Source organism: Colossoma macropomum, unplaced genomic scaffold (genome assembly GCF_904425465.1).
Source record: "Colossoma macropomum unplaced genomic scaffold, Colossoma_macropomum, whole genome shotgun sequence".
Lineage (NCBI taxonomy): Eukaryota > Metazoa > Chordata > Actinopteri > Characiformes > Serrasalmidae > Colossoma > Colossoma macropomum.
The window spans coordinates 11,501,741-11,523,984 of record NW_023494797.1 but is presented as its reverse complement, the minus strand read 5'-3'; the positions used below and the strand labels follow the sequence as shown (position 1 = coordinate 11,523,984).

Genomic DNA, 22,244 nt, shown 5'->3' with positions numbered 1-22,244 from the left:
GTGGACTTCCGCATTCTGGCTGGTTGTTTTGTTTTGTTTTGTTTTGTTTTGTTTTGATATATTGCTAAGTTCACCATTCTTAGAAATATATCAAACGGTGAGTTTGACACATTGAGGGTGAGTATTTTAGACATGGATTTAACCTGGTCTTGGACTTATTGGATGTGTTGTTTCATCATTAAAAAGTCCCATTTAGTCTAGGCTTAGTTTAATCTGGCTCTGTGAAAATGTATCACTAATGCTTTGTCTCTGTATCTGATTGATTTACTCTGGTTACAGTCTTATATTGGTTTCCTTTACTGGCATTGACAATTCTATTCAAATAGAGATCATGCTATTATGCATACAAACCAAGTGATTCGCTGCGATTTCACCGATAGTCCACGTCATTTCGTGCTAGACTACAGAGTCCAAACTGGAAACATTATCTCACCTTACACGTTCTGTTATATGGACCATCCTACTGAATTAGTTCTGCTGTCCCACAGTAAAGAAACCAATTTCAAAAACAATTAATTATTCAGACCTTAGATATTTACAAGGATTATGTTATGAACTCGAGGCATTTATTGAGATTGAGCTAAACATATCCAAAAAAATTATTTATGGGGTACTTTGTATTGGAACGTGACTGTAGCAAACCCCTAAATTTACACTTGTAAATTTTTTTTTTTTTTAAGATTTTTTTTATTTTATTTTAAAGCCTTTTTATTTCTTTTAAAGTGAAGTTGAAAGGTTAATATTCATTGTAAGTTTTTGTTTTGTTTTTTTTTAAAGTGAAAATGCTGTCTCATGTTTTGATGTCACTACCGAAATACAAAGAGATTTAGTCCATAGGCAGAGCCTCTTTTCAGCCACACCCCTGCATTTTAGAGCAGGAAGTAAGACTGCATCCCTGTCCCTCATGGCCACACGGTGAGCACTTAGATGCCATTGTTTTAAAGTAAATGTGTCCCAAAATCTAAAAGTCAGTGTGTAACATTAAGAATCACTACCAAAACACATATTTTCTGCAGTAACATTTTTTGCGTTTTAATGAAAAATGTTCAAAACTGTTCAAAGTTGTGTTATTCAGTCATGTGTTGACTGGCATGTGGCTAGCATTATGGTTGTTTTGGTAGTGTCAAAATAGAATGTGTGATCATTTGTTTTAATAAAATAAACGTAAGTTATAGGGTCACTCCAGCCAAACCTAAAAGTGTGACCATTGCTACATCTGTAGTAAGCATGCCTGTTTACCACTTACAGTGGTGCCACGATAGGCCTGAGAGTGAGATTTTCCTGTTTAATGACTAGGAAATCCTTCTTCTGGAACTCTGAAAGTGTTTTTGGAGTGAATACACGGACGGGCTGTTTGAATGTTTTTGTTTGCTGAATGTTACTGCTAAATATCCACCAAATATCACAACTGCATTTATTAGCCTTTACATTAATTCATTCCTTTATCGTTTTACATATTTGCACAATGCACACTGGGTGTTGTAGTTAGAAAACTTCACTGGAGGGAAACACAAAAGTGATATGAAACTGTAAGCTCTGTCAAACTGATAAAGCTTCAGGATACAATGCAGCTCTACATCATGACAAAATATATGCTAGTTTTAGGACAGAATGTCCTTCTAACTTCTTAGATATGGGGGTGAGGGGCTGATAAGGATCAGTGAGGTAGAGGTGGGGAGTTGGTTACTGATCTTCAATGACTGCAAAGTTGAGTTTGGCCATCGGTGCATGTTTACTTCTGTCTGATTCCAATTGGCTTGGGCTGGCCTATGAAGAGTTACAAAGATATTTTGCCTCTCTCTCTCTCTCTCTCTCTCTCTCTCTCACTCTCTCTCTCTCTCTCGCTCTCTCTCTCTCTGTCTCTCTCTGTCTCTCTCCCTCTCCCTCCCTCTCTCTCCCTCCCTCTCTCTTTATCTCAGAGCTGATCGACGGTACTCCCACCCTGAAGATAAACCACGGCTCGGGCACTCTGGTCCTGCAGTTGCCGGGCAACGTGAATGTGGCGGACAGACGGTGGCACAGACTGGACGTGAGGAGCAACAGCAAGGTGGGCGTGTGTGGGCGGCACCAGGGCCTCCGCCAAACCACCTCACTCCACTCCCCACCCTTCGCAGCAGTGCCCGGGGGGGGGGCACTCGCCCCTACATTATCTGACCTTTCACCTATGTCCCTCCAGGCCAGCACCTCACCCTCTCTCTCTCGCTAACATTTGGCTCCTGGCCTAAGGTTCATCACCTTTGAAGACTGCTTTGAATAAAAGCTGGTTTGTATTGCGAGCGTGATCTTCAGGCTCAGGCTTAGAGAGAAAGAGAGTCAGAGAGAGAGAGGGAGAGAGAAAATGAAGACAAAGGCAGATGTGCACAGAAAGTCTGCCAGCACAATTGTCACAGATCGAATGTATCTTTTTTCGATGTCTCCTTCAGCAGTGCATGTCCCAGTCAGCAATACTGCAGTGACTCTATCCAACCCACACTGAGGAAACCACCTGAGGGTCATTTCCAAATTACAATTTATAATATTCACTTTCTACCGCAAACAGCGTACGAGCAGCCCCCTGGCTGCTTGAGGAATATTGCAGATTCTTGCCTCTGTCTATTTGACATTCTTTGAGTTTAATTGTATTGTGGCTCACACAGTCTGACAGATAGAAGTGTGAGAGCAGCAGCGGCGTGCAAAGGGCTTCATGTCTTTAATTGCATTTTTAAAAGAACCTATGTACTTTAGAATAAAGAGCAACCTGCTGGTGACTCATTGTCCTTCAGGAGTGGAACAGAGCTGAACATCTTTAAGTTGAGTGCTGAGATTGTAGCTATAAAGGGGCTTTAAAGATCGTCATTGAAGAGAAGCCTGAATGGAAAGACAGTGGGCCGATGGTCAAGTGCAAATTGAAACTTTACAGTGTGCTCAAGCTGAGTGTGATAGTATGTACTAAGTATGTGTGACGTCTCTCCTAGGATGTACGTTTCACCCTGGATCGCTGTGCAGGAGCCACAGTTATGGAAATGGAAGGCGTGGGCAGCTGGCTGACCACTGAGGACCACACGTCCTGTGAGGTGACTGGGGTCACGCCAAATCTGGATAGGTAAAATATGTACTTGCATTTTGTGCTCAACCACATCACCATCAGGTCTTCTGTCTGCAGTTATGGTTTGATGTGAAATGGTGAACTGTAAAAGGAAAACTCTCATTGAAAATTTGTTTACAATGCTGGTGATAGGAACCAGTGGTTACCATGTCTACCAAGCAAATATAGACATTGTATTTCCTACCCATTACATCCAGTGAGCCCTCACTTTTTATGGTTTTATATGCAATTTTGATGGTAAGTCCCAAAAAATATATTTTTGTTGGGTACTGTTTTGCCTTACAGCATGCTTCATATACTTCTTCCAAAACCTAATCTCAAAACTGTCATGAAACAATGTCTCAGGCATCAGGCAATGTATTTATGACATTTTGTATAATAACTTTCTGTGATGTAGTTTTTAGAGGCTTTAATACTTCAGATGTCTGGTTCCTATCACCACCACTGTGAACAGTTCTGACTGTAGATTCTCTAGAATGGTGCGTCAGACCACTCTGAATGACTGTTTGCATCGTAACCGCTTAATTACGCAGACATTTAGCATAATTTTCCTTTAATAACTATTATCATTGGACATATTTGTAATAATCAGCTGCTTATTATAATATACCATATTCTACATGAGCCAATTACACATGAACCAATTATATTATTACACAGCATTATACAATTATACTCTGATTGGTTGTAAAGTGTTCAACCCATGTTGTTTTATCTGATAACAGCACTTTTTTAATAGTACCTCTATCATTTTGTTAACCACCGGTCGCTAATAAACAAGAAGTTGCTACTTACTGTACAGCATAAATTAACAAATATTAAAAAAATGGATGTATTAGATAACATTTGACTTTCAGCACTTCCTTTGGTCGGGTTCAGAGGAAGAGGGTCACATTAGTAGGTCAGATTGCCCTGAGCCAACTTTTTGGATGTAACTAAACAGACTAGGCTGGTGGAACTATTTTCTTTGGCGGAAGAAATTGGCCATAGTTAAAACATACTTTTGAATCAAGTGTTCAGGACTTCTTTGCTTTTCTTTTTTCAAAAACAGTATGAAAACTGCAGGTCATGTGTTATTGTGAATAACGAATTCACGGCTGTGGTGATCTACGACCAAATCGCGGCCGTAATGTTATTCATAATAACATGCTCCCTCTTGTGTTCTACCGCTGAAGTAACAGCAGTAACATCTTAAGGACTTGAAAGATCTTTGAAAGAATCCCTTAGTGGGGAAAGTACATTGAGCGTATCTCATTTACACGTTTGCCCGAGGTGTGCGGGGGTGGGCAGTGCTTTGTGTTGGCAGGGACTCCGTGTTGCATCAAGCCTGAAGGAGCTTGCGGTACAGTACCTTACTCAAGGGCATAAAGACGGCGCTCGGTGTGAAAGCCGAGAGCCTATTAACAGAGCAACCTTTTTGCGAGTGGTGCACATTAGCGATTTCCTGTGTGATGTGGCGGATCAATAAAGTATTTAATGTTTCCTTGTAAACTATTGACGTGATAGCGTATTGATTTCCAGATAATCACATTAGGGATTAGGGTTAAAAGGTTGAGCGATTGATTGAGTGCATCCACGGATGAGAAGGAGCACTCTATAACCGCGAAGCCATACAGCACTGTTTTTAATGGGTATTAATGCTCATTGACTGGACTTGCTGATTAACTGTTGGACAGCTGAAAGCAACTTGTGCTTTAGTCCAGTCTGATCTGTCCACAGGCATTTGAATGTGACCCAGGTGCTCCAGCTGGGAGGGGTCAACGAGAACCTGCCCTACATCTACCCCCAGCTCCAGCACAAGCACTTCACCGGCTGCATCCGCAACCTCGTCGTAGACAGCAAGGTGAGGATTCCATACAAATTGCGGTAACGTTTTAATCGAGCATGGTCAAATCTCTTGACATTGGATTATACTGTGTGTTTTCAACAAACTGATAGTTGGAGCAGAACGTATTATGAAGAAGCACAAACAAGAGTCCAATAGACAGCAAATGTAATCTATTTTCACAAGAGAAAAATTATATTGATCAGGTGCTGGTATTCAAAAAAGTATGAAACGGCCTTAAAATGGCCAGAAAAGTACTGTTTAATGTGTTGATGGTAAAGTAAAATTTGAAAAGTTTTACCAACAAAACAAAACTTGATTCCTCTGCCCTTGATGCTTCTGTAGCATCGACCAAATTCAGTGCAGTCTCAAAGGCAATAAACATGAAATTGCACTTTGCAATGACGTTTTTCATGGTTTTGTTGCTTAAACAAAAACACAAAGAAGTGAAAAAACAGTACACGAATGCTGCATATATCAACATCTACGAAAGCTATTTGTCAGAGAATGGTACGCATTCCCACTGCACTCTGGTTTATGTATTCAAGCGGCTTTTAGCTGCCTTGTAATAAACAGTCCCTGCCTATTCAACCTTTACAGTCTCTCGCATATAAACAGATGAGCTAAACTACACACATTTGCTGTCAGTACTGCTGATCTACCTTGAATGGCTCATCTAGTATTTATGCGTTAAAAGTTCTGTCCAAGAGCTGCGCTTCCACACCTCGGGCTGACTTTGGAGTGGATGTTAATGGGTTATCAGCCCCAAATAACGCTTATCCAGTGCTGCTCTGGAGTCTGACTCCAGGCCCGCTGGGTTTATGATGGAGGAAGGGTTGTGTGCCGCTGTCCGTGACTCAGTAGTTCAGGATGCTAACGGTCCTTGACGCTAAAACGCTCCCCCGACTGGCCCGTGGCTGCGGACGGGCCGCTGCAGCATGCAAGATTCATGCACCGTGTATGGAAGTGGAGCAGTGCTGGAGAAGACTGTGTAAAACTTCAGCGGACTTGCTGAAGCATGAAACAGGCTGGAGCAGGGGACAGTTCAAAGAGTGCAGGCTATGGGTGGGACTTAATTGAGTTTCTATTTCTGATTCCCCCTTTTTCCTTTCAGCTTTTCAATCTCTTTTACTCACTCAAGGTCTAAACGATGCTGGGAGATCTTACTTTGTCTTTCTTTCTGCTCGTCTCTTTCTCAACTTCACAGTGGATGTAGAGTTGGGGGTGGGGGGCGTGCAAGTCATCTAAGTCAACTATATAGAAGGCATAAAACCTATTTTTAGCAAATAACTTATAATTATCAAAGAATAAACGATGTCCTACCTTAGTAAAGTGCAAGACGGCACCCACCGGGCACGGCATCAAATGCACTGACCACCGGACTGGCCTTTTCAGTATTCAGCACTGCAGTGTCAGACAGTTTCTCCTGACTCAAAGTGTTTCTCATATAAGTTCAATCAAAGCAAGCAAGATGCGCTGCTCATTGGTGCGATGAGGAACAACTGGACGTTATCGATGTTTACTAGGCTATACCCCAGATCTGACGCTTCAAAAAGTGCTAATTGCTGATTGAAGCTGATTTCTTCTGATGGAATAGCGTTGAAGAGGGATAGCTCTGCACTTGTCTCCTCTTTGGAAAAGCCATAGTGATGACAAACAAACACCAGGCCCGCTTCGGTATATGTTGTTGAGCCAAGAATGTTGTTCAGTGCGATTAGACTTTCCACGTCGTTTTCCTGAAACTGATCACAGATTTCTTGAACCATTTTGTCCAGTACACTAAAATACAATTGTTTGTAGTAACTCATAGTAAAGTCAGCATCTGATCCAGTCACTGTCACTTTGACCTCTTCTATGGACACTATGGGCCTCAGTAGTTGTTTTGTGCGCAGGAGTCAACCATGTGCTTTTAGAGTTTTGAAAGTCGCTATCTGTTCCTATTGCTAGCAGAGTAGAGACTGTGCTACTAGCTAGGCTCTTGACCGCAGCATAATTTAAACTTGGTGACTGCAGTGCTTTCGATAGTACATTGCATTGCATGAAAACTTGGCGCATCAGAATGCAGGCTCTGCCAGTGTTGTGAAGATCAGCCTCTATACATAGTAGATAGTTTTGACAAATGTCACTATTCCATGATTAAAGCTGACAAACATTTTAGTGGGGGAAAATGCCCCCCTTGCCCCCCCAAATATCACCCATGCCCACTGGCAACTTTATTAGAAACGCCCTACCTTGTAGCTCCACCTTTACTTTGCCATGCTGCCATGCTGGTGTGAAGTTAGAGACTGTATGTACAGTCTGGTACTCATTCCGTGTGGTCTTATTTGTGGCCAGTACAAGTAAGAATTGGACCAATCATTCGAAGACCATTAGCATTTGCTAAAGTTGGCTAGGTCGCTATGATAGGAAAGCTTGTGCCTGGTAGCTCAGACAGAGGGGGAGACATATATATATGTATATAATGAGGCTAAAAAAGGATTTTTATCCCTTAATATGTCATAATGACACGTTATTAACAAGGCAATAGAAAATCCAAAAGTGATTATGAATAAAAGGAAAAGTTACATTTATACTACACAAACTTTTACTTCAGCAATTTCAACTTTTGTAACAATAAGACGTAAGTACTGTATAGCCTTATATTCATAATTTGGTGTTTAACCAGAAAGTTGCCTAATTCACACAAAAGCTTGATATTTTCCTAAAGTTTTGCTTGACCAGAAGTGCAGGGGACTGAACTACATTTTTGAAAGTGTGTCCCTCATGTCATTCACCTCCATGACAGACATACAACCTGAAATATGACATTTTTTCTGCAAAAGTAGGTGTATATTTTATATTTATTAGCTGTTTAATTATTCTCTTTATTCTATGAGTTATGCACGGGCCACATAATGTTTTATTTATTTTCCCACAATATGTTAAATCCAGCAAACAAACAGTAATTGTGCATTAAAAAGCGCGAAAGTACAAAAGTACCGTGTAAAGGATGTGCACTTACTTTCACTTAGAAAAACGTGAAATAAGTATGTAACGTGACCAGTGGCACCCAAGGGCACCTTCTGCATACGACTGTGCCCTCCTTCAGCAATAAGCTTGGTTCAGCAGCATTTAGCTCCTGAATGGGATCGAACCCCAGCTCAGTCTTGACACAGACCACTCCAGCGTCGCCCCTTTATGAGGAGCCGGCACAGATGAACAGGGAGCCCTCTCATAAAAGCGGAGATTGGACATCTTAATCGCCGTGTGGGCCGCACGAACATGAAGAGAACTGAAGGCCTCAAGGTTTTCTCGTCCTTTCATTGTGGCTCTTTTATGTGCCTCCAGCTCACCCGCCACTGCCCACCACTGCGGTCATTTCCAGTGAGGCAGACTGCATAATGGGCAGCTCGTAAACAGAATGAAGGGCACTTACTCGGTTACCTTTCTTTCTTCTCAAGGCTAAGCTGCGCTGGGCTCTTTAAATCACCCCACAGTTCCTCGCTGTGGCTGTCTCTATATTCTGGTGTCCATTTGTAGACTACCTGCTCCTCTTATATATGTTTTTTGGTTAGTTTGTCTTACCATTTCAGTTTAAGAGCTTTTTGCCTTCCTTTTCATCAGCGCTGCATACTTGTGTGTCTCTTCTCCAGCTGTACGATCTGGGCTCTCCAGCTGATTCCTTCAGCAGTAGCCCTGGCTGCTTGATGACGGACAGCAGCTGCATGAACATGGGCTTTCCCTCTTGCGGCACCAGGGGCCGTTGCCACGGTGAATGGGGCTCCTTCAGCTGCCAGTGCATGGCCGGGTACAGCGGGCATCAGTGTGAACAGGGTAGGGCGACCCCACAAGCATTCACCCTAACGCGCATGCATGTGAGGGAAGCAGCAGCTAAGGTTGGCATGACATTAGAACTCGGTTACTGAGGGATGCTAGTGAATGGATGTGTAAATCGATGAGGAAGCGTGAGTATGACTGTAGATGCCAACAGAAGGCTTTTTTACTGTAGGAGTCAATACAGTGGCTTTGAATGTGCAGTGCGTGGGAGGAGAAAGTGTTAGCAGCCAATGCCACGCTTTCGCAGAAACACAAATCTGGCACAGATCTGAAGGATTCTGAACCGTTATGAGTCGTTACAGTAGGTTCTGTTTATGCAACACCCAGAACACATCCTGTCAGAAAACCGTGTGCAGTGTATTACAATCCCTGCAGCTTGTTTAGGTTCACTACTTACAGAAGTTTGGAATCACTTTTGTACATTAACAAGTGTTTTTTTTTTTCATTACTTTTCTTTTTTATTATTATCCAGTAATAACTTAATCATTACAATCCTATATTGCACAATTTTCGTTTCAATTGCACAGTAAGTGATTTACACATAAAGATAAGGAAAATAAGTTGAACATTAGAAAGTGAAATAAATTAAATAACAGCAGAATTCTAAATCATAGAGTATATACTCACTGGCTGCTATATAAGGTACACCTCCATGTATCTACACTTATTGTCCCAGCTCCACTCTCATATTGTTGCATTTTAAAGAGATTCTAGTTCATCAGTGGTCAATTCCTGGCCACAGAATGCTGTTAGATGGATATTTTTATTGGTGGACTAATCTCAGTCCAGCAACACTGCAGTGTCTGATCCATTCGTACCAGCGCAACACACACTAACATGCCACAACCATGTCAGTGTCAGTGCAGTTCTGAGAATGATCCACCACCCAAATAATTCCTGCTCTGTGGTGGTCCTGTGGGGTCCTGACTGCTGATGAACAGGGTAACAAGCTAAGTAGAGAAACATATATGAACTACAAAGTACAGTCAGTAATGGCAGAACTACATGATGCATCTATGTGGTAAGTGGACCTGATAAAACGGACTGTGAGTGTAGATACAAGGTAGGTGTCTCTAAAAAAAAACAGTAGACTGTCAATGTAACCCAATAAACCGACAGCCTGAATGAATGTATTTTCAATTTATACCAGTACAGATGGAAATTTTATGACTTAGACACAATAAGGTGTTTAAAAGTTCTACTTAATATTTCTTTTATTTTTTAAAAAAAGAAGAAGTAGTAGCATCATAGAATTATTTGCTATATTTGGCCATCAGCAGTCATGTTGTGCGTGTGTGTGTGTGATTGACAGAGGTACCGGAGTATTCTTTTGACGGTCGGAGTCATGTGCAGTACCAGCTCTCCGGCCCACTCCCAGCCAGACACATGCAGGTCCAGGTTCTGATCCGAACCCGAAAACACAGCAGCTCCATCCTCAGCCTGCTGTCAGCCCAACAGAGCGAATACCTCAGACTGGAGGTGAGGACTGATGACTTCTCTCTACATCTCTCTGAAAGTGTCCCTCTCTCTGTCCCCATCTATCTATCTCTCTATCTATCTATCTGTCTGTCTGTCTGTCTGTCTGTCTATCTATCTATCTATCTGTCTATCTATCTATCTATCTATCTATCTATCTATCTATTTGTCTGCTGTCTATCTATCTATTTGTCTGCTATCTATCTATCTATCTATCTATCTATCTATCTATCTATCTATCTATCTATCTATCTATCTGTCTATCTATCTATCTATCTACCCTTTTCTTTGTCTTCTCTCTTTCATTCTTCTCTCTCTCTCTCTCTCTCTCTCTCTCTCTCTCTCTCTCTCTCAACCTGTAATCTCTTGACCTCATACTTGCTGGGTTTATTGTTGGAGGTGCTATTGTTCGTGTTCTTCATGCTTCTCCAACTGTGTAAATCGTCTTCCTTATTCTTTATTCTTGCTCTATCTCTTATTCCTTCCTTTCTGTGTTTGAGCAGACACGTCCACTCTGCGTCTCTCTATCTGCCTCACGGCTAGTAAAATAAAACCCTGTGACTGTATGATAGGCATTAGCTCAGTTTAACGGTTGGTGTGCAATGCTGAGTTTGGTGTTTCATGCTGGATCTTTATGTGCTCTGGTTTTCTGTGATCACCTGCCGCTGGTCTAATCTAGATGTTTGAGTTGCGTTAATTGGTGAAACATAAAGATTATTTGTTCTGCAGCGGCAGCCCATCTGCTGGACTCCGCAATCATCGGCACAACAGCGGCGCAATGTTATAGCAGCGTGTATGCGTGTGTTTAACCACAGGGGCGTTAGTATGCCTTTCTCCAGATGAGTGATGCGCCTGCAGAATGCATGCCGGACCCTCGCTCCGAGGCCTGCATGTGTTACAAGATTTGTTTTCCCCCTTTTCCAAACACCTGGCTCAAGATGATGCATTGCTGATTGCTGCTTTGCATGTCTCTCTTTCTCTCTCTCCCTCTATCTCTCTTTCTGTTTCTCCCTTTCTTTGTCCTTTTTCTCTCCTTCCATAGTCCCTCTCCACTCTCTTTCTCTCTCTGTCTATCTCTCTCTCTCTCTCTCTCTCTCTCTCTGACTCATGTAAATCTGCGTTGATTTATTTGTGGGATGCATTAGGATTGTCTTTCCGACAGGCAGTGAGATATCATATATTCTCTCCAGTGGCAGGCTACAGATTTCATTACCGCTCCACAATGTGACTCATGTGAAGCTTCTCCGTCTCCTTTTTCTCTTTTATTAAGCATCCTGCCGCGATGCCGCAGACGATAGCGCTCTCATCATATATGCAGAAAGGGCTTTCTCTCCTACTGCTCTGCTGTCAATTACCCCAGCAACACTGCTAATTGATGCGATGCGCTGCTGCCTATTTAGCGTTCGCTGATCTATTGGATTATACCACAGAGACTCAGCAGGTAATTCCAGCAAGGTGCTGTAGCATTAGTCATCCCTGAATCAAGATGAGACAAAACAAATAGCGAAACAGAGTGTTTTTTTGTTGATGGTAACGCAGCGTGCTGGGACTTGAGGTGTGAGCGTCGAAATAGTGTTGATTTTGATTCTCCAGCCTTAAAGATGGATGAGGGCTGGGAAACATGTCTGAGTTTGAGCGCAGCCCACAAGCCCAAACCACCTTTTGTTGTTTGTTATTGTTTGTTAATGCTAGATCATGAGACTCCATATTTCGGTTTAGGCTGAGTTGGACCAACTGCTTGTAAAACGTGCATTATTGGAAATTTCACAGAGCTTGCACTGCCAAAAGCTCCTTTTCATTTTTTTTTCCCCAAGAATGATTGGTTTTAAATTACTGTAAGAAAAATACCTGCAAAGGTTTTGTTGTCCTAAAACATCTCATTGCTATTACATTTGGTATACTTAGCTTCAGCCCAGATTCATGGTTATCAAAGCGTCTTTCTTGATGTGAAGAGCAGGTTTTGCTTAAATAATTTGTTTTTCTTTTCCAAACTTTTGTTAAAAGGACATACCTGACATGCATGTGGTTTGGTGGTATTCCCAAGGCAGTTTTACCTTTTTTGCAAAGAAAATTAGAAAGATTGAAAGAGCTTTCTATTTAGTAGTGATGCACCAAGAAGGGCAAACAAACAGGGCTGAAAGCCATGCATAAATATGCTTTGCAAATTGGCACTGTCATTTGTGATTTTTTTTTTTTTCTGTAATTTTCAAAACTGTGGCTACAGATGGTTTTGGCATGCTTGCAGGCACTTTCCTTTCTGCTTCTGTTGTTTTGCTGTATTCTGCATATCAAGCAGGATATCAAGCGGTATCAAACCTGTAAAACATGAACAGTGATTACATTTGCTTGAGTAGAAACTGAGAAACTGTTCCACATGGCCACTGTTTTCACTGTTGATCCACTGCTGCTCAAACTGTTTGAACACATCTACACTGATCAGCGAAGGAGAATGAAAAGAACAGTGTTTTAATCACTATTTCTTTTTTTTTTGGTAAAATTTCAATTATCACCCTATCCTAAGATGGCTTTACACAGTGCAACATTAGTGCAATTATTTGAACGTTGTGAGTTGCCTGCAAAATAATTTTCATGCAACTTGACGATTATATGAAGCAATTTAAATTAAAGTTGCTTGCAACACATTCACATTACTCCACTACTTAACCAAATTAGCAGCTCATAATTTTTAATACAAGTTGTTGTTCTCACTGTAAAGTCATCTGTGAGGTATACATTACATATGTTCCGCATTTTTAAGATCTTCATATATTTTTTCTATGTCATTATCTGTGTATATAGGGCTCTTCTATATATTTGAGGTTTTTTCAGATTTCCTTTTCAACCTACAAGCAGATTTTCTATTTTATTTTCTTTGTCTAAATGAATAAAATAACATCATTATGATGAGTTACTGGCGTTTATTTGATGATGCTGATACCTGGCTGTTTCATGAAGTTGAGACAAGTGCACGTTTGTGGCTGAGTTTCAAGTGAGTTGCAGGACGCTTAGTTTCATATAGGTTTCAAGCAATTACAGTTGCATAACAGTATCACAAAGTAAAGCTAGTCTTACATTGTGACACTTGTTGTAGGCCTATTTAATCTATTTTTTGTCCAGGTTTTAGGCCTTTTTTTCTTTCATCTGAAAAATGGAAAGTGCCATTTTTACCATTTTTGGCCAGAAAAATATTGCAAATGGGCAAAAAAAAAAGGTCTTTGTTAAAACCATTTTGAAAAGCTAGACATCTTCAAACTTTCAAAGGACACTGTTTGTGCTTGGACAGACTAGCAGTGGAGTATGTTATTGGGAAAACTGTTGGATTCTCTTTAGCGAGCAGGCAGTGATGAATAGGAGCACAGGAGCATAAATTTCATGAAGCTGTGCTCATCTCTGGGTTTTGCTTCTTTTTCCCATTTGATGAATTTGGAATCGAAGCCCACAATTCAAAGTGTGGCCGAGGGGTTCCATATCTAATGCACAGCAGTAGGTCTGAAATTTCCATGAGCCACTGATCCGTGATCCAGTGGTCTTATTATGGCTTCTGCACCTGTTTACATGGTAACCCCCCTTGGTCTCACCTGTGGTGTGTGCTATACTTGCTTCTAGCTGCTCAGTACAGGGAGGCTTTAGGGGCTGTACCTATGGGGGACTTCGGTGGGGTTCAGTGGAGCTGCTAGCTCACAGCAGGAACGTTCTCGATGAGCCCTCCGCCACCCAGGGTGAGAGAGCGAGTACACGCCGCTTCATCTTTAATTGGTGGGAAAATCGGGGCCCTCAGGAGCGTGCGGTGAGCCTGGTAAAAAGCCAGCCTTCATGCTAAGGGCTAAATAAAATATATATTAATACTATAATTAATAGTTCATTAGCAGACCTTGAAGTCAGAACCCCCCACACTGCAAAACAGAGCCTGGAGGAAGGCTGACAAAAGCTTGTTTGTGTGTTTTTCTCACGCCTTCTCTCAATAGGAAAGGCAAGCGGAGTGAGAGAGCCAGAGAGTGGGAAGAGGTGAGGAGTTCAGTGAGGTCGGCCTTGTTTATTTTTATTGTTGCTTCACGGCTGCGGCCTTTCATTAGTTTGTTTTATTTTAATGCAAGAAAACCTAAATGCCTTCCAGCTCTGCCGCATTGTTTAGCTCTGTTGCTCACGTCATGACAAAAAGGCCAGGATTTTAAATTATGCTCGCTGGGACCCGTGCGGAAGGATGGTGAAACCAAAATGAAGGTTGAGGCCCACTTAAAGAGATGCCCTGCTAACACACACACACAGACATAGTCACTCACTTTCTCTCCTTGGCAAACCATTGTGTTATTTTGTTTGTCATAAAACTGCAGATGAAAATAAGAGCTGGCCTGAAGGGTAAACTCCTGTTGAATTGTTTCTGAAAATGGTCAGGAGAATGGGCTTATTACAAGTTGAATTAGTTGAATGAATCCTTTTTTATCTATAATTAATTCATAGTCCAGTTTTTAACCCTTAAGGAGTTGAGTTATTGTAATTTTGCACAGGCTATTTAAAGGTATATTTACGTAATTAATTACATAGGCAGTTATGTAATGAATTACAATTACATTCTATAGCAGATTTAAGCCTTTATGTCTGGCTTTTTCCATTTCAGTTCCAAGTAATAACAGTAACAAGGCAAAAATGTAAAAGACAGGTAAGTCAAGTCAAGTCGAAGTTTATTGATATACCACTTTATAATAACAGGCGTTGTTGCAAAGCAGCTTTACAGAAAAAGACCAGGCCAATGGTGACAGTGGCAAGGAAAAACTCCCTAAGGGCAAGAGGAAGAAGCCTTGAGAGGAACCAATATTCAAAAGGGTAATCGATCAGGGTAAAACAAGACAGGACACAATAGCTTAATCTTAAGTCCTATTCAGTTTGGATTCATTTATCAGAGGGACATCTGTAAAAAAGAAGATTTTGGTCTGTAATTTTTATGAACTTGCATCACATGGTCATATGATCCTGCTCTATTGACATGAAAAGTTGATATTGTGCATATAGAGTAATGTTTTGATGATAGTTTGTAGCTATATGTGAATAAAATGTGCTTTATACATGTAACTGCTGTTGTAATCCCTTTAATCAACATTTGATCTCATTTCTGATAGACTTTATTTGGTTCCTCCTGCTAATGCTCTCTCAGTGTAGTAGTGAAGGAGATGAAGTTTTACCACCCAGACAACCCAAAGTTCTACCACGCCCCCCATGTTATTCAGCCCCCCACAGAATAAATGTTCATAATTTATTCAAATCATCACTAGTTTTTCTCATTCATTCTTCATTACTCAGCTGTGCCATTGTGTCTCTAAATTCCCAGAATACTGTGACAGCAGGGCTATAACATAGAGGAGATGACCTCATAAGCTCAGCCAATCATATCAGACCTTGTAAGTTGTAAGCCAATCATATAAGACCTGTGGGAGGAGCTCTGATGCTACTACTCGCTCTGTAAAGTCAGTCAGCAACCACTGAAGTTGTAGCAGGATTTTGGCTACACGCTCACTAAAATAAACATTAGACCAGGGGTGGGGAACTGCAGTCCTGGAGGGCTGGATTCCTGCACTGTTTGGTGATTTTCCTACTCAAGCACACCTGATTTAACTCATCAGCTAATTTAGCAGGGAATTCGGCCCTCAGCTCCCAAAATACATACAGAGTGAAACAGTAACTAGTTATAGACTGAAAATACCTGCCTACAGTATGAATTTGGGACAAAAAATGTGGTCAGTGTAGCTGGCTATTGTGTTTTTACCCTGTTGCTTTTTAGCTAGCTAACTGTAGGTTTACATAAGGTAAAGAAAATTAGGGGCAGGCTAACATTAATGTTAGCTAGCCAAAAAGCTATTTTAGCTATTTTAGCATCAACATGCTCAGTTAGTGAGAATATGAACGAGCGAAAGAGATAGAAATCTCATTACTGAGAGCTCTGTACATTCTTTCTTTTCATATGTCACTTCAGTGCTTGAAGCAAGGTCATCAGTATTAGCTGTCGACTGTTATTTACAGTAAGTCAATGTCCATTTAATCTTCCTCAGTTCTTTAACCTATAGATGGACATTTTCTTTTAAGAGAGGCGGCAGCTGAAGGCCAGTCAGATATGAAGATTTTTGCCCGTTCAAATGCAAAAATGAACGGACTGATCTCTTGTTAGGCCTTGAGTTCTTGTAAATCTGTGTTTAATAAAATAATTATTCGTTACTAAACACAAGCAAGGAAAAAGAGAGACAGAAGCTGAATGAGACTGACAGAGCTGAAAGAGCAGGTCTGATCAGGTACTAATCTACAGTCTGTGTGTTTGGATAACATATTCAAGACCTTAACTAAGCAGTTTAACTAAGAGAGAGGATATAGCATTGCTTGATTTAAGCACCACTGCTTGAAGTGGATGGATAGCATTTAGGTCATATTAGAACTGTGTCTAATTAAAATTATGAATAGACGGATCTTCTGTATGTCAACTTCACCAAATAGTCATTTTTTCAAACAATATTCTGCCTATTGCTAATCTAAACATTCATGATGGACGGATATTTTGAGGCCATTAAAAACTTTTCTGGGGGAAGATGCCCCATAAGAACCCTCTTAAAAAGACTTACCCTCCTTATACATAAATCTCTGCTGAAGGTTTGGTTCTTGAAAGACTTCCAAAGCATTCACCAGGCTTATTACATAATAAAGCTAATTATTCAGGGACTTTAATGCAAACTGGCTGAGCTGTTCTTAGGTTATAGGCCTAAACTTTAGGCCTGCTGGTAGACCCTGGCCTTTTAAGGAGTTAATATGAATATGTGTGGCAGAAGACTTAATACGGTGAGTAGCAGCGATCAAAAAACATTTTTTCAATGTGATGCGACAACTGTCTGGAAAATCCATCAAAATAGACATTTATATCCAGATGGGACCTAATTTATCAGAAAACCAGCACAGGTTTAACAGCACCTGTAAACATGAAATGAACCTACACTCTCAGAGAAAAAGGTACAAAACTGTCACTGGCGCAGTACCCCTCTTGTCACGGGGGTGGTACCCTCAAGGATACACCTCAGTACCCTTAGTCAGGGAACATATTTGTACCATAATGCATTGAAATTATATTTTCTAAGTTGTACTGACTCCACACACCCTGCCTCGTCTCCAGGCTTTTTATTTTATTGTTCTGTTTTAAAACATTAGGTTAAGAAAAGGTACAAATACATACTTTTCACCTGGAAAAACCTATTTAAGGTTCACTATTGGACCTTAAAGCCACTGTTGTACCTTTGAGGGAACATTTACATTGTTTGTATTATGATGAGACAGAGTAGGACCCCATGTATTTTTAATAAGGCTATAGACCAATCATATTAAAATATCTCCTCTTTTACTTACAAACACAAATGTGGTGTATATCGAAAGATGGAATCTGCACTTTGGATGAACTTTCTCAATTTCTTTCTACAACTGAGAAATAATTAATGGCAAATTATACCACGCATGTTGTCACTGGCGCTAGCTGATACTTCCAAAGGCCATCACTCATCAGACACACTGAAAAATTTTCAAATGTTTAAAGCCATTCTCTTTAATGAAGGTTCACACACCACTCTGGATATACTTTCCAGCACTTCAGTTTCTCTGAGGGCCACAGCACGCCATTCAGCTTTTTCCTATTACTGCGTTACAGTAAACGCAGATAGAGACCACAAAATGTCTTGGCAGGTGCTGTGGCTTGAAAATTAAACAGAGAAAGGCGTTCAATCTGAATTCTTGAAGATAAACAGACAAATGCGAGTCTGTTAACTCAGTTGATGTTACTTATTTTTTTTTTTTTACCTTGTATAGTTTGGCTTGAAAACATTCGTTAGCTGATACCAAACATCACTGCATGATGCTAAAAGTTGTGAAATGAACTTGAGCTTGATGTTTATTGGCACACTCACTGTGAAACATTTTGTGTAGTATAGCTATGTTTTTACCGCCCCTGTGCAACACTGTGTGGCATAATTTGTCTGGTCTGCGGTAGCCTTAATCCTTTTGCAGTGGGATTTGCTGTAGCTGGTCCCTAGACAGTACAGTCTCACCAGTGGGATTTGAACAGAGCGTTACAACTTTCAGTTTCAAACGCTGATGCAACACTCAGGCCATTCATCAAAATCGGTCTGCTGATATCTTTTTCACAACAAAAAGCATGAAAAAACATGAAAACATGACATAACATTTGCAATACACATCTGGGTTAATAGATGTAAGCTAAACCTGCCTGTATTCTTTACTGGGCACATGCAATTAACAGCACGGCAGCACACACAAAGCATGCGTTTATGCTCTTGTTTGCTGATTCTCCTTAGTGTTCTGCTGATGATATGGAGCCAATACTGTATAATAATCATGTTCTAGAACTGCAGCTACACTCATGCTAATAGAACTCTGGGTACACCGCTGGAGTCAGAACTTACTTGCGAAAGGGTTGATTGAGGTAGGGTTAATTAAGCAGGCTAATTTATTATGATTATGATGTCATAATGCCTGTACTTTGAACCATTTAGGCTACGGTGTCATAATGAAATATAATTGAAAGCAATTATTTGATGACAGTTGAAGATAATTTGCTCACCAAAACTACAGTACAAATAGAGGGAGGCAGACAGGCCTGCAGAAGGGAAGCAGAGAGTGTCTTGCAGTAAGAGCAGACAGTGGCAGGCAAAAATGACAGTGGCCCAGTGTTCGACTTATGACAGCAAAACAGCAAAAATGAAAAAAAGGATGAATTTTCTTTCTGCAAAATAAAACTTTTCATCAAATTCAAATCATAAAAAATCTCTTCTTCTTACAAACACAAACATGGTATCAGTTGAAAGTTCATACTCTGCTCTTTCCTCCACTTGTTTTTTAATGATCTACAAGTGAAAAATTATGAATAGAAAATTACACCACACTAAGGCAGTGAAACACGTTTTTAAACCTTTTTAAGTTTTTGAAGCACATTAACTGATGTGTTTGAGTGTACTGACTTAATTTTATTTGATTTTGTGGATGTAGTGATGACAAACGAAAGCTGTAATCTAAATGCCTGAGATTCCCCACTGCGTTATTATTTTCACACTCCAATACCCACACTAGCACAATAAATAGTGTGTATAAATAGCACATATTGACGGAGCCCTGCTGGTGACATCCGGTATAAATAAAAATAATGCGTGGCCACGACTTATTAAGGCGTGGGTATGAGATAATTAAGTCATGGCCACGACTTAGTAAGGCGTGGGAACGAGATCCTAATGCGTGACCATGACTTAGGCGTGGGAATGAGATCATGCCTTATTGTGCTGTGGTCAAGGCTTAATTATGTCAATCTCATGCCTTACTAAGTCGTGGCCACACATTAGGATCTCATTCCCACGCCTTACTAAGTCATGGCCACGCATTATTTTTCTTTATATGGGATGTCACCAGCAGGGCTCCGTAAATATAATATTAGAAGTGCACTCATTAGTGTAGTAGATGATGTACAGAAGTGTGTGGTTTGGGACGCGGCGTTAAATCAGCCAGTGAGACGTGGCTGATAATAGCTTCGCTGTTCTGCTCGTTACCTGCTCAGTAACAGTTAAACATCTCCAAGCAAAAGTTTGAGGTATTTGTTGATTAAGAATCATTTATTAAGTAAATTGATGCATTTATTGAGGTTAACTGATTCGTTCTGTGTTTAAGGCACCTCAGTGTAACTGCTGCACCATTTAAAGTGGAACAGGAAATTAAAATGAAAAACTGGCAAATTAGAAGCTGACTTGAGCTTAATATTTATATATGAGTTCATTTTTTAAGAGCTTTTGCAGCTTTGGAAGCCACTTTTATTATTTTTTCTAAAATCTCTTGAGATGTATTGAATGTATTGAACTCTTGAGATGTGCAGGTTATACGGATCCACTCTTTTTAGTGGTCATTCTGGTCTATATTGATTGGTTTTAATCCACTTGCAGGGGTGTAAGTGCAGTAAAGGTGATGAGTAGAGCTCTAACTGAGTCACAGCTTTCCTTCCAGAAGGGCGACGTGGTCTTCATAATGATATAATCAAACACTATGAATAGCTGTGACTTCTAGAGTTAATTATGATGATGTCATAATGCAACCCTGTACTTTGATCCATTTAACCCACGATGTCATAATGAAAGATTCCAGAGCAATTATTTGATCACAGTTGAAAGTGATTTGCTCAGCAGAACTACAGGCCAAATGAAGGAAGCCAGAGCCTGTGCGGAAGGGCAGAGTGTCTTGCAGCACGAGCAGACAGTGGCGGCCTAAATTGACAGTGTATTGAATTCCCAGGTCCCAGTGTTTCCAATTAAAGGGGTGGTATGTTTAATTCCGTTTGCGTGTGGCAGGGCCTTATCAGATCTCTTCCCCTGTCTGATTACAGCCCTCTCTGATGGCTTCCTGCTGCAGTGCACGCTCAGCCTCTTTCCTCCACCTCTCCTCAGTGTTTCTTGCTCTCTTTTTCATCACATTTCTCTCTCTCGTTCTCTCGCTCTCTCTCCACCACCGAGCAAGGCTCCTTATCAGCCCAATGTCTCTGTGGCTCGAGCTGTTTACTTTCTGCACTGCCTGCAGCTAACAGCTACGGACAAATATGCTCGCTGGAAACATTTGAATGTGTTTAACGCTTATTGTTTCTCTCTCTCTCTCTCTCTCTCTCTTTCTCTCTCTCTCTCTCTTTCTTTCTCTCACTCTTTTCTCTCTCTCTCTCACTCCTATCTCTCTTTTTGCCTCTTATTTTCTCTATTTACTTTCTGTCTTTTTTCTCTTTCTCCCTCACTTTGCTCACTCTTTTCACTTATTCTCTCTCCCTTCTATCTAATCTTTTTTCTCTCTCATTTTCTCTTTCTCTTGTTCTCTCTTTCTTCTCTGCTCTCTCATTTTCTCTTTCTCCTTCTGTTTTTCTCTCTTTTTGCTCTTTCTTATCTTTTTCTCCTCCCTGTCTCTCTCCTTTCTCATTGTTGCTTTGTCTTTCTCTCTCTTTCTCTTCATTATCTTTCTATTTCTCTTTTTCCTCTTGCTTTCTTTTCACACGGTCTCTCTCCTCTAACATTATCTCTTTTATCTCTTTCTCTCTTTCTTCTCTCATTCTGTCTTTCTTTCTGTTCTGTTTCACCTCTTACTTTTTCTTTTTCTTTCTCTTTCTCTTCTCATTTTCTCTCTTGTTCTCTCTCTCTCTCAGATCTTTCAGGGTTTGTTAGCTGTCTTCTATAACCTTGGTGATGGAGACTTCAACCTGACCATGCCCTCTCATCGCCTGGATAATGGCGAGTGGCATGAAGTGTACCTTGATCGCCATGACAACGAGATGACCCTGCGGGTGGACGGTGGTGGTGGGCGACGGGAGGTCATAGGCTCACCGGGGCGGAGCCGTGAGATCGTCATTGACCCTTCCGTGGTCATGCTGGGAAATTCTTTCCCCACTGGACACAATAAGAGCTTTCAAGGTAGATTTTGTCCACCTCTGTAGTGCATGAGGTCAAGCATGTCTAAAACATATTGGTCTTAGACTCAGATACTTCATCCATGGACTTACATGACCTGTCTGATGTTCACCTTCATTGTGTCTACACCAATGTATTGGAAACACCTTCCTTATAGGTTTGTAGGTTTACAGTTACAGACTGTAGCTTTTGCCGCACATTTTGTCAGCCCCCTCTATACCATCCATTAAGGAAAAACCACTGATCAGGTCAGATATTTTTGTGGTGGTTAGCTCAGTTTGTAATGCATTGGCTAGGTGTTGTCATTTTGCATTAGCATACCTATATTAAATATGTTTGTAGCCATACTGAAACAGCATTTGCTGGTAGCTGCTAAAGCACCTTATACCAGTTTATTTCAATTGGGTTTGTTCTTGTTGTAGCACTGTTTTTACAGTCATGTTATATGGCATACAAAAACAACTGTCTGTGATTGGCCATTTTACATGTCAGTAAAATGACCGTTTGCTGTCAAAGTGAGTGGCGAAACCCCCCACGTTGTGATGATAGCCGGAAACCTGGCTTACAAGGCTAAAAGCACATG

The 22,244-nt window shown here is 40.8% G+C and overlaps 1 protein-coding gene across 1 annotated transcript in view; it reads left to right on the top strand.

Moving 5' to 3' along the window:
* Positions 1-22,244, top strand: part of si:ch211-186j3.6 (neural-cadherin) — a 361,416-nt gene that overhangs the window by 303,414 nt on the left and 35,758 nt on the right. Inside the window, exons 24-29 of the mRNA XM_036584289.1 lie at positions 1,920-2,047; positions 2,955-3,082; positions 4,805-4,928; positions 8,543-8,723; positions 10,039-10,205; positions 21,400-21,664. Coding sequence (XP_036440182.1) covers positions 1,920-2,047; positions 2,955-3,082; positions 4,805-4,928; positions 8,543-8,723; positions 10,039-10,205; positions 21,400-21,664 — 993 coding nt within the window. The remainder of the gene's footprint in view (positions 1-1,919; positions 2,048-2,954; positions 3,083-4,804; positions 4,929-8,542; positions 8,724-10,038; positions 10,206-21,399; positions 21,665-22,244) is intronic.